General features: G+C 44.2%; 2 protein-coding genes across 3 annotated transcripts in view; one reads left to right on the forward strand and one right to left on the reverse strand.

Moving 5' to 3' along the window:
• Nucleotides 1-13940, forward strand: part of RCCD1 (RCC1 domain containing 1) — a 45239-nt gene that overhangs the window by 16908 nt on the left and 14391 nt on the right. The window lies entirely within an intron of this gene.
• Nucleotides 6271-13940, reverse strand: part of PRC1 (protein regulator of cytokinesis 1) — a 30409-nt gene continuing 22739 nt past the window's right edge. The window contains 6 exon segments of the mRNA XM_024117241.3: nucleotides 6271-7448; nucleotides 9025-9052; nucleotides 9054-9064; nucleotides 9391-9567; nucleotides 10787-10897; nucleotides 13752-13862. Coding sequence (XP_023973009.1) covers nucleotides 7377-7448; nucleotides 9025-9052; nucleotides 9054-9064; nucleotides 9391-9567; nucleotides 10787-10897; nucleotides 13752-13862 — 510 coding nt within the window. The 3' untranslated portion in view covers nucleotides 6271-7376.

Raw genomic sequence — 13940 nt, forward strand, 5'->3', positions numbered from 1 at the left:
TGCTTATCTTACTGTGTTTGGGGTCTCCTTTTTGCAGGCTGCAGGTTCATAGTTCCCGTTGTTTTTGGTGTCTGCCCCCAGTGGCTAAGGTTGGTTCAGTGGGTTGTGTAGGCTTCCTGGTGTAGGGGACTAGTGCCTGTGTTCTGGTGGATGAGGCTGGATCTTGTCTTTCTGGTGGGCAGGTCCACGTCTGGTGGTGTGTTTTGGGGTGTCTGTGGCCTTATTATGTTTTTAGGCAGCCTCTCTGCTAATGGGTGGGGTTGTGTTCCTGTCTTGCTAGTTGTTTGGCATAGGGTGTCCAGCACTGTAGCTTGCTGGTCGTTGAGTGAAGCTGGGTGTTAGTGTTGAGATGGAGATCTCTGGGAGATTTTCGCCGTTTGATATTACGTGGAGCTGGGAGGTCTCTTGTGGACCAGTGTCCTGAAGTTGGCTCTCCCACCTCAGAGGCACAGCACTGACTCCTGGCTGCAGCACCAAGAGCCTTTCATCCACATGGCTCAGAATAAAAGGGAGGAAAAGTAGGAAGGAAGGAAGGAAGGGAGGAAGGAGAGAGAGAAAGAAAGAGGATAAAATAAAATAAAGTTATTAAAATTAAAAATAATTATTAAGAAAAATTTTTAAGTAAAAAAAAAAAAAATGGACGGACAGAACCGTCGGACAAATGGTGAAAGCAAAGCTATACAGACGAAATCTCACACAGAAGCATACATATACACACTCACAAAAAGAGGAAAAGGGGAAAAAATAATATATCTTGCTCTCAAAGTCCACCTCCTCAATTTGGGATGATTCATTGTCTATTCAGGTTTTCCGCCGATGCAGGGTACATCACGTTGATTGTGGAGATTTAATCCGCTGCTCCTGAGGCTGCTGGGAGAAATTTCCCTTTCTCTTCTTTGTTTACACAGCTCTCAGGGTTCAGCTTTGGATTTGGCCCCGCTTCTGCGTATAGGTTGCCGGAGGGCGTCTGTTCTTCACTTAGACAGGACGGGGTTAAAGGAGCAACTGATTCGGGGGCTCTGCCTCACTCAGGCCGGGGGGAGGGAGGGGCACGGAGTGTGGGGTGAGCTTGTGGCGGCAGAGGCTGGTGTGACATTGCACCAGCCTGAGGCATGCCGTGCGTTCTCCCGGGGAAGTTGTCCCTGGATCACGGGACCCTGGCAGTGGCGGGCTGCACAGGCTTCCGGGAGGGGAGGTGTGGATAGTGACCTGTGCTCGCGCACAGGCTTCTTGGTGGCGGCAGCAGCAGCCTTAGCGTCTCATGCCCGTCTCTGGGGTCCACACTGATAGCCGCGGCTCGCGACCATCTCTGGAGCTCCTTTAAGCAGTGCTCTTAATCCCCTCTCCTCGTGCACCAGGAAACAAAGAGGGAAGAAAAAGTCTCTTGCCTCTTCGGCAGGTCCAGACTTTTTCCCGGACTCCCTCCCGGCTAGCCGTGGTGCACTAACCCCTTCAGGCTGTGTTTGCGCCACCAGTCCTCTCCCTGCGATCCTACCGAAGCCCGAGCCTCAGCTCCCAGCCCCCACCCGTCCCAGTGGGTGAGCAGACAAACCTCTCGGGCTGGTGAGTGCTGGTCGGCACCAATCCTCTGTGCGGGAATCTCTCCGCTTTGCCCTCTGCAACCCTATTGCTGTGCTCTCCTCCGCGGCTCTGAAGCTTCCTCCCTCTGCCACCCGCAGTTTCCGCCTGTGAAGGGGCTTCTAGTGTGTGGGAACCTTTCCTCCTTCACAGCTCCCTCCACTGGTGCAGGTCCTGTCCCTATTCTTTTGTCTCTGTTTTTTTTTTTCTTTTGCCCTACCCAGGGGCGTGTGTTCTTTTTTCTTTTGCCCTACCCAGGTACGTGGGGAGTTTCTTGCCTCTTGGGAGGTCTGAGGTCTTCTGCCAGCGTTCAGTGGGTGTTCTGTAGGAGCTGTTCCACATGTAGATGCATTTCTGATGTATCTGTGGGGAAGAAGGCGATCTCCGCGTCTTACTCTTCCGCCATCTTCCCAGCTCTCCTGGGAAGTTGTTGAGTAGTGATTCAATCTCCTTACTAATTATAGGTCTATTCAGATTGTTTATTTCTTTGTGATTTAGTCTTGATAGGCTTTGTGTTTCTAGGAACATGTCCATTTCACCCAGGTAATCTGATTTGTTGGTGTACAATTAATTGCTCATAGTACTCTTTTTAAAAAAAAAATTTATTTATTTGGCTGCACCAGGTCTTAGTTGCAGCATGTGGGATCTCGTTTGCTGACCAGAGATTGAACCCAGGCCCCCTGCACTAGGAGCAAGGAGTCCTAACTGCTGTACTACCAGGGAAGTCCCTATAGTACTCTTTTAAAACTCTTTCTTCTTTCTGTAGAATTAGTAGTAATGTCCCTGCTTTAATTTTTTTATATATATAAATTTATTTATTTTTATTTTTGGCTGCGTTGGGTCTTCCGTTGCCACACAGGGGCTTTCTCTAGTTGAGGCGAGGGGGCTACTCTTTGTTGTGGTGGTGGGCTTCTCATTGCAGTGGCTTCTTTTGTTGGGGAGTACAGGCTCTAGGTGTGCGGGCTTAGTTGCTCCATGGCCTGTAGGATCTTCCTGGACCAGGGATCGAACCTGGGTCCCTTGCACTGGCAGACGGATTCTTAACCACTGTGCCACCAGGGAAGTCCCCTTGCTTTCATTTCTGATTTTAATGACTTGTGTCTTTCTTAGTCCATCTAGCTAAAAGTTCATCCATTTCATTGATCTTTTCAAACAACCAACTTCTGGTTTCACTGATTTTCTCTATTGTTTTTCTATACTGAATTTCATTTATCTTTGCTGTAATCTTTATTTCCTTCCTTCTGCTAGCTTTTGGTTTAGTTTGTTCTTTTTCTAGTTTTTAAGTTGAAAGTTAGATGGCTGACTTAAGATCTTTCTTGTTTTTTAATGTGAACATTTACAGCTATAATTTCCCCTTAGCACTGCTTTTGCTGCATCCCATAAGTTTTGGTATGCTTTGTTTCTTTCATTCATTCCAATTATTTTCTAATTTCCCCTGTGATTTCCTCTTTGATCCACTGGTTGTTTTTAATTAATATTAAATATTAATATTTATATAAAATATAAATATTAATAAAAAATAAATATAAGCCCCGGCGAGTGGGGGCTACTCTTCATTGTGGTGCGCGGGCTGCAATGGTTTCTTTGTTGCGGAGCATGGGCTCTAAGCGCGTGGGCTTCAGTAGTTGTGGCTCATGGGCTGTAGAGCTCAGGCTCAGTAGTTGTGGCGCACGGGCTTAGCTGCTCTGCGGCATGTGGGATCTTCCGGGACCAGGGCTCGAACCTGTGTCCCCTGCATTGGCAGGTGGATTCTTAACCACTGCATCATCAGGGAAGTCCCCAGGACCATTGTTTTCAAGTTTTTGTCTAATATAGCTGCCATTAAGTCTTTTTCAGGGACAGATTCTGGTGATTTATTTTCTTTTGAATGGGCCATACTCTCATGTTTCTTTGCATGCCTTGTGACTTTTTTGTTGAACACTGGACGTTTGAATCTGGTAATATGGTAACTATGGGAATCAGATTCTCCCCCTTCCCCAGGGTTTGCCATTGTTTTGTTTTTCTGAATTGTCGTAGGTTGTCTCTGTACCAAGGATCAGCCTGAGGTGTAAATGTAATATCATCTTTTCTGAGCCTTTCCTTGGGTATCATGGTCACTTTCTAATTTTCCCCATATATGCAGATACTTTTGAATGTCCTAGTCTTTAACATCTGACTGACTCCCAAAAGGGAAAAAGTGAAAAATGAAGGGGCAACATAAGGGCACTGATCTGTTAAATTTCCTGGAAGTCGCTTGGGTGGGCTGCTAGTACCAGAGGGAGGAAAACAGTTCTCACAGAATGGTGGTTGTGGGTTACAGGCTATCTGGCGGCTCCCTGGAGGACCAGTGCAAGAGCTCACCTTTGTTTTGCCAGACTTAGTGTTCCCAGGGCTGGGCAGCTTTTGCTGAAAGTATTTAAAGGCACAAGTATTGGCTGCAATAACCTGGGCAAGGGAAAGATCTGGGAAGAAAGAGGTTGGGAAAGGAGATGATAGGGAGAAAGGCCTTTTAAAAGGTCCCACAGTATACTGGGGAATCAAAGCATAACACATGTCCAGGGCTGGATATTTGCTCAGAAATGCCTGAGAAAACAATAAGCTTTCATTTCTGTCTAGCATTCAGGCTCCACACAAGCAGGACTGAAAGCTAAGGCAGAGTTGTAAACAGCCTGGCTAAGCATTAAAGGCTTGCTCCAACACAAAGCCAATCATCTGTAAAGAGTGTATTTTTTTTCTCACTTTTCTTTTAGTGAGTTTAGCAAGGCTGCAGGATACAAAAGCAATATACAAAAATCAACTGCTATATGTAGCCAAGCAACAACCAGAAATTCTAATTAAAAAATACCATTTACAATAGCATCAAGAAACCTGAAATACTTAGGGATATATCTGACAAAGATGTGAAAGATCTGTAAACATGACCTACAAACTACTAAGAGAAATTAAAGAAAGAAAACCTAAATAAATGGAGATATGCCTTGTTCGGGGGTTGTCAGTTCTCCCTCAATTGGTCTACAGATTCAGTGCAATGCCAATAAAAATCCTACCAGATTTTTGGGTAGAAATTGACAAGCTTTTTTCCTAAAACTCATACAGAAATGCACAGTAACCAGAACAGACAAAATAACGTTTAAAAGCACCAAGTTGGAAAGCTAACATTACCTGATTTCAAGAATTTGTATAAATCCTCAGTAATTAAGACAGGGTAGTACTGTCATTAGGACAAATAGATTAGTGGAACAGAAACATACAGTGGAGAAGGTTTAGCTTTTCAGCTAATGGTGCTGGACAACTGGCTACCTGTATGCAAAAAGAATGAACTTAAAGCCATACCTGGAGCCATACAGAGCCAAAATGAATCAGACGTAAATGTAAAACTGAAAACTTTAAACTTCTAGGAGAAAACCTTTATCATCTTGGGTTAGGTAAAGATTTCTTAGAGCAACAGCAGTACAATTCAAAGAACAAATGGATTTCATCAAAATTAAACCTCTGCTCTTCAGTGACACTGTTAAAAGAACTAAAGCAGCCTGAAATTAATATAATGTATGTCAATTATACTTCAAGAAAACAAAAAGAAGCCACAGATGGGGACAAGATCTTTGCAAAACATTCACTTGATAAAAGAACTTGTATGCAGGATATATAGAGAGCTCTCAGGACTCAACAGTAAAAACACAGCTCTGGAATTCCCTGGCAGTCCAGTGGTTAGGACTCCACACTTCCACTGCTGAGGGCCTGGGTTTGATCCCTGGTTGAGGAGCTAAGATCCCATAAGCCATGTGGGCACAGCCAAAAAAATAAAAAACAAAAAACAATTCAATTTTTAAAATGGCCAAAAATAGTAAACAGGTACTTCACCAAAGAAGATAAGAATGATGGCAATGAAAGAAGTACACAAAAAGATGTTAAACATCATTAGTCATTAGGGAAGTGAAAATTCCAACCACAATGAGATACCATTTCACAGCCACTAAAATGGCTAAAATTATAAAGACTGACCATACAAAGTGTTGGAAAAGATGGAAAAAACTGGAACTGTCAGGGACTTCCCTGGTGGCACAGTGGTTATTTAAGAATCCACCTGCCAATGCAGGGGACACGGGTTCGATCCCTGGTCTGGGAAGATCCCACATGCCGTGGAGCAGCTAAGCCTGTGAGCCACAGCTACTGAGCCTGCACTCTAGAGCCCACGAGCCACAACTACTGAGCCCACATGCTGAAACTACTGAAGCCTGCACACCTAGAGCCCACGCTCCACAGCAAGAGAAGACACCACAATAAGAAGCCCACGCACTGCAATGAAGAGTAGTCCCCACTCACAACTAGAGGAAGCCTGTGTGCAGCAACGAAGACCCAACGCAGCCAAAAATAAATGATTAAAAAAAAAAGAAATTGGAACCCTTATACATTATTGATGAGAATGTAAAATAGTCCAACCGCTTTGGAAAACCATTTGGCAGTTTCTTAAAAAGTTAAACATATACCTACCGTATGTATGATGCAGCCATTCCACTCCTAGGTATTTAGCCAAAAGAAAATATATATATATCTCCATACAAAGACCTGTACATAGCAATGAAACCAGAAGTTTCCTAATCGTACCTCAGCCTCTTTATACATCAGGATTTCGGCTTTAGTGTTTTCTGTTTTCCACAGACAAAAACCAACCAAAAAGTGACATGGGGAACAATGAAAACACACAGCACAGTATATATCTTTGAAATATAAGTATACACATTTTAATTTATTTTTAAGAATATTTATATTTTAAAATCAGGACATTTATACGTATGCCTAAACAGCGTGGCTGACACAGACCAAATCCACACTGGTAAGCTTCCAAGAACCATTTACTGTGCTGAGAGTAGTACTGGTGCAGGCAGACGGAGAATAAATAATAGTGCTTTGGGGAGCACAGTAGTGATTGATACACAGGGTAGGTAAAGAAGGAGCCTCATCGTGGACGCTACAGCAGGAACAGCTACCCAGTACTGATATGTGCAAAGTTCCAGATCTCCACGACAGAAACGGCCCAACCCATCCAAACAGCCTCCCAACCTGGCTGGTAAGTGCAGAGGGTGGAGGAACTCAGGCACAGGGGGCACGGGGATGGGGAACTGGACCCAGAGAAAAACTGAAGAAGCAGAGTTCAGACAAGTACGTGTGTTCACACACATACCCCCACAGCACTGGCCTATATAACAAAACTGTACACAATTTAACAAAGGTGCTCCCAGCCTCCCTGTCACCTCTTTGGCAGTGAGTCAGGCCATCCCAACTTCTGACACACAGACATCTTCATCAGGAGGAAGGCTGTCCTGTGTGGTGGGGACAGGCCTTTAGGTGAGAGCAAAACTATTGAAGCTACAGCATTAACTGAATATCCCTAAACAAAAAAGATGTTAATTGATAAGTGTACAAGCCAAAAACTGCTTCATGTCCCATACCCCAAGCTTGGGCATAGTCAATCATTTAACTACACAATGGTGAAGTAAAACAAGCCCTTGATCATGCTTTAGCAAGTACAATTACGGGGTAGGGAAAGAAATTAGGTTCCATATGTTAAATTTACACTTACTGCTATGAACTATGTTTTAATGTATTTCTTGAGTCAAAATAAAACCAAGTGTCTAAGGACGTACTAAGCTTATGATGGACTCTCATCTGTAACTCATTCACTTCTGTAAGTTAGGCCCATGGTAATGGAACCTGTCCAGGCATTCAAGCGCATCTAAACTGAAGAAACATTAAAGCCACCCCTGTATAATTAGGCACAGGGCATAGGAAGCCTCAGCTGGATGACTGATCAGGGCTTCTCAGGACTGGATGTTGGTTGAATTGAGGATTCGAGAAGTAGCATCAGATTTGGAAGCCTTTGAAAGTTCTCGCTGTTGAAAAATAAATAACATCAGTGGCGTTACTGTCCCCTCTCATGCATGTCCTGCCATTGTAAGCATGGGTGAATGTCAGCATACAGCCCTCTGAGGGCTGTTTCTCTAAGATGGTGGTCCCTAGCCCAGCACAGGCTGTGTTAGGAACAAAAGGGGAGGGACTCTGAATAACTTAGTCACAGATTAAGCATGTGCACATATGCCCCTTGATCCCTTTCCTCAGCCAGTCCATTCTATTAAAACCTCACAGAAGAGAAATCCCTTATACTTCACAAAATACTCTCTGAGTTGTCAAGCTAGGTAGGCAACAAGCTTTGGTCTTTTGAGCCCTTTAGGAAACAATGGGCCAGAACATATATCTACCAATCCCTGGGGCTGAGGGCCTTGTAACCTGCTGGTGATTTGATCTCATGCTGGAGCACATGGTATAGAAGCAGAAGACAGAGCAGGAATGACCACTGAGAAAGGACAGATGTTAGTAGAGGTTAGTCTACTGGCTTCAGTGCTGCCTGGTGGAGTCTACCAGCCATAGCAACCAAAACCAGAAGAATCTCCCTTGGCCTAGCCAGAGAGAAACAGATATATGTAAGCAGCAAGTGGATGAAGTGGGCTTGGCTGAGCAAACAAAAGAGAAAGCTGGGCTCTGTCCAGCAATCAGCTAGCCAGAGTGACAAATACCCACCCTTCTATTAGGTAGGACCACCCCTTGTCAAGTAACTTGACAAAAGTAAAAGAATATAAAGCTAGCTTCAGTGCTCAAAATGAACGATAGCCTTGGGCAGCTGTCACATTCTCCATCACTGCAGCAAGAGAGTCGATGCCCTAGGCTTTAACTCAGTATCCCCCACAAGGGTGAGGGGCAGGCTCACCTCTCAAGTTAGATACTGAGGGAAGAGAGAACACACATTGTTAAGGAAAGCGCACTGCAGTTAAGTGTTGGTAAATGTGGAGTACGTTACTAGGAGCTGAAGAGCATTGTGGGAAAAAATTACTTTCTTCCAGTGCCTCATATATGCTTTAGCAGCTCAATGTGGTAGAAAATAGGCAAAGGCAAAGAAATGAGCATTGGCTAGCTCAGAGTAGACAGAAAGTTGGCAATTCAGCTAGCTCTGAGGGGTTAGTAAGACATATACTCCAGGAAGTAATCAGCACACAGGCCAAGAACCTCATAGGCAGCACACAGCTGGGGCTCCCCTCCCCACGTGGTGGGGCCTCTATTCCTTGCAGCACATTGGAGGCCTTTAATCTCACAACTGGGGAGGGTGAAAGTTTTCTGTTGTGAAATAACATGATAAAAAAACTTTGCCTGACTTTAGATGGGGCTGAGAATCCAATTCAAGTCTGAACAAGTTAATCGGCAGGTTAGTCAGTCTGCTGGCAACTTAAGCCAGATATTTATTATTTCTGAAGTCCGTATTAGGAATTCCTGCTTCCTTTGTTAAAAAAAGGGTTTATGATAGTACAGCTGAGATGACTGGTTAGTGTAGCCCTGTGCCCAGATGGGAATGAAGCCAGCAGATGACAGATCAGTCTGGAAAAGGGACATGGGACATGCAGGGGTTGCCATACAGACCTGAAGCCCAACAGTGGAGCTGTCAGAGGGACGGATCCTTCTAAGAACAAAGAATTGAGACAATTACCAAGAACTCCACCAAGAGAGCACCAGGGCAGTGATGAGAAGGTTCACCTCCTGCAGCCAGGGAATGGTATTTCTTAAGCAGAAGCATCCAGGTTAAATGTCTGCTTGCTGCTGCCATCTTTCTTCCTATACACCACCCTTAAACCACCCCCACCTCATGCCATGGTCAAGTCAGGAAAGGGATTCTCAGCCTCCAAAGAACTGTCCTAACTAATAGCCTGGGTGCCCTTGGGAAGATACCCACTCTGCCCCAACTGTGTGCTCCCCAGGGACTGGTAGATATTAGAAAAGGTGAATTACCGCAAACTCAGAATAGGTGCTGGCAACAGAATTAATGCTGAAGTTGCGCCGTGGGGGGGCCGAGGCAGGGTACCCACCGCTGAGGATGCTGCCATTGAGCTCCAGGTTCTCCTTGTTGGCTCCATGCTTGATGCCACGGGGTGTTTTTTTCCCCGAACAGGTGGAAGTGGTGATTGGCTGTAGAGAAAAGAAAGATCGACCAATGTATCATCCTTATAATGACCACACACACAAATTATCAAAGGCTGATACCATCTTTATATTATTCGTGTGTCTGTAATCCTATACTTCTGGCTTATTTTATTTCTTAAATTTTTATCTTGTGGCCACGCCGTGCAGCATGCGGGATCTTATTCCCCAGCCAGGGATCAAACCCACGCCCCCCGCATTGGAAGCACGGAGTCCCAACCACTGGACCACCAGGGAAGTCCCTACTTTTGGTTTAAAAACATACAAATTCTTAATGATCTGCAGAACCCTTATCTTGAGCATAGTCTGTAAAATACCTGAAAGACTGAACACATTTTAGCACACACTCCTCACTCCCTCCTTGGGTGAGAGTACCTATCTGCATCTAGTTGTCCAGTGTCACTGGGCTGGAACCCACATTCAAAGACCTCGCTCAGTAGTAACTGAAGACCAGGCTTTCAACTGAGCCTATGGAGACTCTTCAGTTTCCCAGTCACATCCCAGTGCTTCCCAAGGCTCAAAATGACCATTCTCCTCTCTCATTTAGTTTTTGACAGGTTAGCTAGTTTACATCTGTCAACTTTCAGCATCTCAATGATAACCGAATCCAGGGATCTTAGAAACTGGAACAAGTTAGGTGGGGCCCTGTATGGCTGAACCATACTGACTCCTTTTTGTCAGCTCCATCTTAGGCCTGCAGTCCCATCCCCTCCCCTTCCTGCATGACTGAGCTTCAGCTTACAAGGAATGAGGCCAAGCCAGATAAGTTCCCTATCAACTTTGACCCCTGCCTTCATCTGATAAGAAAACTGGAAGAATGCCTTTTGCTGATGTAGATGATTAATGGTCTTGAGACCCTGGCGGGAGGAAAACCACCCAGTTCCTGTCGACAAGTACAGATGTGCTTCTCCCTAGTAGTCAGATTCTATTTTTAGCTTTGGCCCCCTTAAATCCCCCCATATCTCTTTTGTGCTTGAGTGCAGCTGCAAATGCCTCTGGGTCATTGTCTGCCCGATCCTGCCTGTATGCAAGTTACCCACAATAAAATTCATAATTGCACTTTATGAAGCTGCCTGCTTTGTTTTTCGGCCTCAAAGTTCCTTCTCAGTTCAGAGGATAGTATTCAATCTCTCCGCCTCCCAGCAGTCCCCGGAGTACATAGGTTGGGGCAGTGTCGGGGATGTGCCTGTACACAGAGCATACTAACCTTGCTGCCAGAAGGTGGAAGGCGAGACACAGGGGAGCGGCAGACTGTCCCCGAAAAGACAGGCCGAATGCTGCTGTTGGCCGTAGCATTGGACACAGTGGTAGTGTTCAGCTAAGGAGAAGAACAGAGATTACTGATGTGAGATGGCGTGCTTAGCAGCCCATCCCTACACTACAGAGAGTGAGGATGGGAAGCAGTCTAAGATTGTTTTCATGGTGAAGAGCTTTGAGGACACCTGTGAAAAGTGTTCAGTGTTCCATCCAGCAGATGGAATTGTAAAATGGGACAACCATTTTGTTTCCAAAAGTTAAACAGACAACTATCATAAGACCCAGCCATATCATTCTTGGGTATTTACCCAAGAGAAATGAAAGCATATATCCATACAAAGACTTACATATAAATATTTATAGCAGCTTTATGTGTAGCAGCCAGAAAACTAGAATTAAGCCAAATATCCATCAACACAGGCAACTAGATAAGCAAACTGTGGTATATACATCCAATGGAATACTGTTAACAATAAAAAGGGGTAACCTACTGATACATGCAACAACAGATGAAAAAAGTCAGACACAGAAGTATACATACTGTATGATTCTATTTATATAAAATGTTAGAAAATGCAAACTAATCAACAGTAACAGAGCAAAGCTGCAGTTGCCAGGAGCTAGTGGGAAGTGGGTGGGGGGAGGGAAATGGGTGGTAAGGGAAGCAAAGAGAAAACAAAGGGGCAAAAGGAAACTTTGGGTGCGATGGGTATGTTCATTGTCTTGATTGTGGTGAGGGTTTCACGGTGCATACATATATCACAGCTTATTAATGGGTACACTTTAAATATTATGTGTCTACTTTATTCAATAAAGCTGTAAGCTATTTCTTTAATTGGAAAAACTCTAGATGGATTAAAAACCTTAAATGGGATAGCAAAACTATTCAAATACAAGACACAAACTAGGAAATACAACACAGAAAAATATCTGTGTACCTCAGGTCCTGGGTAGGTTATTTGCAAGTACAAGCCATTAAGAAAACAGGTTGAAAACATTTTTACTATATTGATATTAAGAACTTTTTGTTCATCAACAAAACACCATATAAAGTAAAAAGATAAGCTACGGGGACTTCCCTGGTGGCGCAGTGGTTAAGACGCTGAGCTACCAATGCAGGGGGCCTGGGTTTGATCCCTGGTCAGGGAACTAGATCCCACATGCATGCCGCCACTAAGAGTTCACATGCCACAACTAAGGAGCCCACCTGCCACAACTAAGACCTGGCACAACCAAAAAAAAGAGACAAGCTACAGAAGACACACACAAATGCTGGGAAAAGCTATTGTAACACAACTGACAAGGAAATAGCATCCAGAACATACAAAGAATTCCTATAAAATTTGCAAGAAAGAAACAAATGTTCCAACAGAAAAACTGTCAAAAACTTCTCAGAATAGGAAATCCAGAAGGCTAATGAACATGGCAAAAGGTTCAACTTCATTAGTAATTAGGAAAATGCAAACTAAAGTTATAATGAGACATCACTTCACACCCATCAGATGGGCAAAAATTGTAAAGTCTGAAAATATCACATGTTGGCAAAGATTGGAGCCAGCGTAGCACTTAGGCACTACCACTGGAAGCGTAAATTGTTATAACTGCTTTGGTATCACAGACTGAATGATCAGTGCAGCCAGCACCTGAGAAATGTTTGAATGCAGCTCTCTTGAGATCATGGGCCGTATCACTTAATCTTTGTGTTCTCAGCATCTAATAGAGAGATTCTCAAACTTTTAATGAAAAGAAACCTTTCGGACTTGCCTGGTGGCGCAGTGGTTAAGGATCTGCCTGCCAATGCAGGGGACATGGGTTCAATCCCTGGTCCGGGAAGATCCCACATGCCGCGGACCAACTAAGCCCGTGTGCCACAACTACTGAGCCCATGTGCCGCAACTACCGAAGCCTGCACGCCTAGAGCCCATGCTCTGCAACAAGAGAAGCCACCACAATGAGAAGCCCGCGCACCGCAAGGAAGAGTAGCCCCCGCTCACTGCAACTAGAGAAAGCCCATGCACAGCAACAAAGACCCAACACAGCCAAAATAAACCCCAAACCTTTCTAGAATTTTATAACACGTTTTTAAAATTTCGTCACATTATTTTCCTAATAAAAAAGTAACTACCTAATATCAAAGAATCGGGAACTAGTTTAGTAAATGACACTATGTCAAAAGAATGGAATATATAGCTATGAATGAGCATGTTATTTGAAGAAAGTTTGATGCTATGAAAAAAAATCACAACCAATACCAACTAGGGAAAAAGCAGAAATCAAAATTATATGTGAACTCTATTTTGTGAAAATACACTATTTTAAAAAGCTTTTTACAGAAGCAGGAAAAACACCAAATATTCTCATTGGTTCTCCTGGAGTTACATTACAGGTGATTTTCAAAACATTTTATGTGTTATAAAATATGAGTTGCAAGGGAAAAGGAAAATAATGCTCCACTTCATTTATTAAAGAAACGGTTTAAAAAAAACAAAGAAAGAAAGAAAGAAGGAAGGAAGGAAGAACTCCCTGATTTCCTGCTCTAGAGATTAAGGAGTATTAGGTATCCCATTTGCCAAGCATGAAAGTCTTCTTTCACATAGTGCCATGGTCACTTGTTGAAATTACAGAATGAACCTCTGAAGGTTCTCATCATTACAGAATGTTGGCAGCTGCTGGCTCCTGAGTTTAATCTGGGACTCAACAACTGGCACACATCAAAGCTGGCCACTCCTTGACTGTCACTGTCAAGTCCCTACGCAGGATTGAACTGCAGAATTGCATTCACACTGTCAAATGGACTCAACCTGGAAGGCTAGAAAAAGTCTTTCCCATCTCTGCAGGACAGAAGGCAAGAGATGGGCAGAGCCCTAGCCTCAAAAATGCCTCAGACACGGCAGTTCATGCAGCCTCGTGTTTACCTTGCGCACTTTGCCCGGTGTGCCAGGTGCCAGTCCTCGCCGCTTGTTGGGTGTTCGCGGAGTACTGCCATAGAGCATCTCTGTCTCAGTTTGCTTCTTGTTCTTTAGTTGCTATGTGAAAGTCAGAAGCAAGAGTGACAAATCCCAGAAGAAGAACAGGTCTGGGATGGGGGTAGAGGCAGCGCCAGA

The sequence above is a fragment of the Physeter macrocephalus genome, chromosome 11 (genome assembly GCF_002837175.3).
Source record: "Physeter macrocephalus isolate SW-GA chromosome 11, ASM283717v5, whole genome shotgun sequence".
Taxonomy (NCBI): domain Eukaryota; kingdom Metazoa; phylum Chordata; class Mammalia; order Artiodactyla; family Physeteridae; genus Physeter; species Physeter macrocephalus.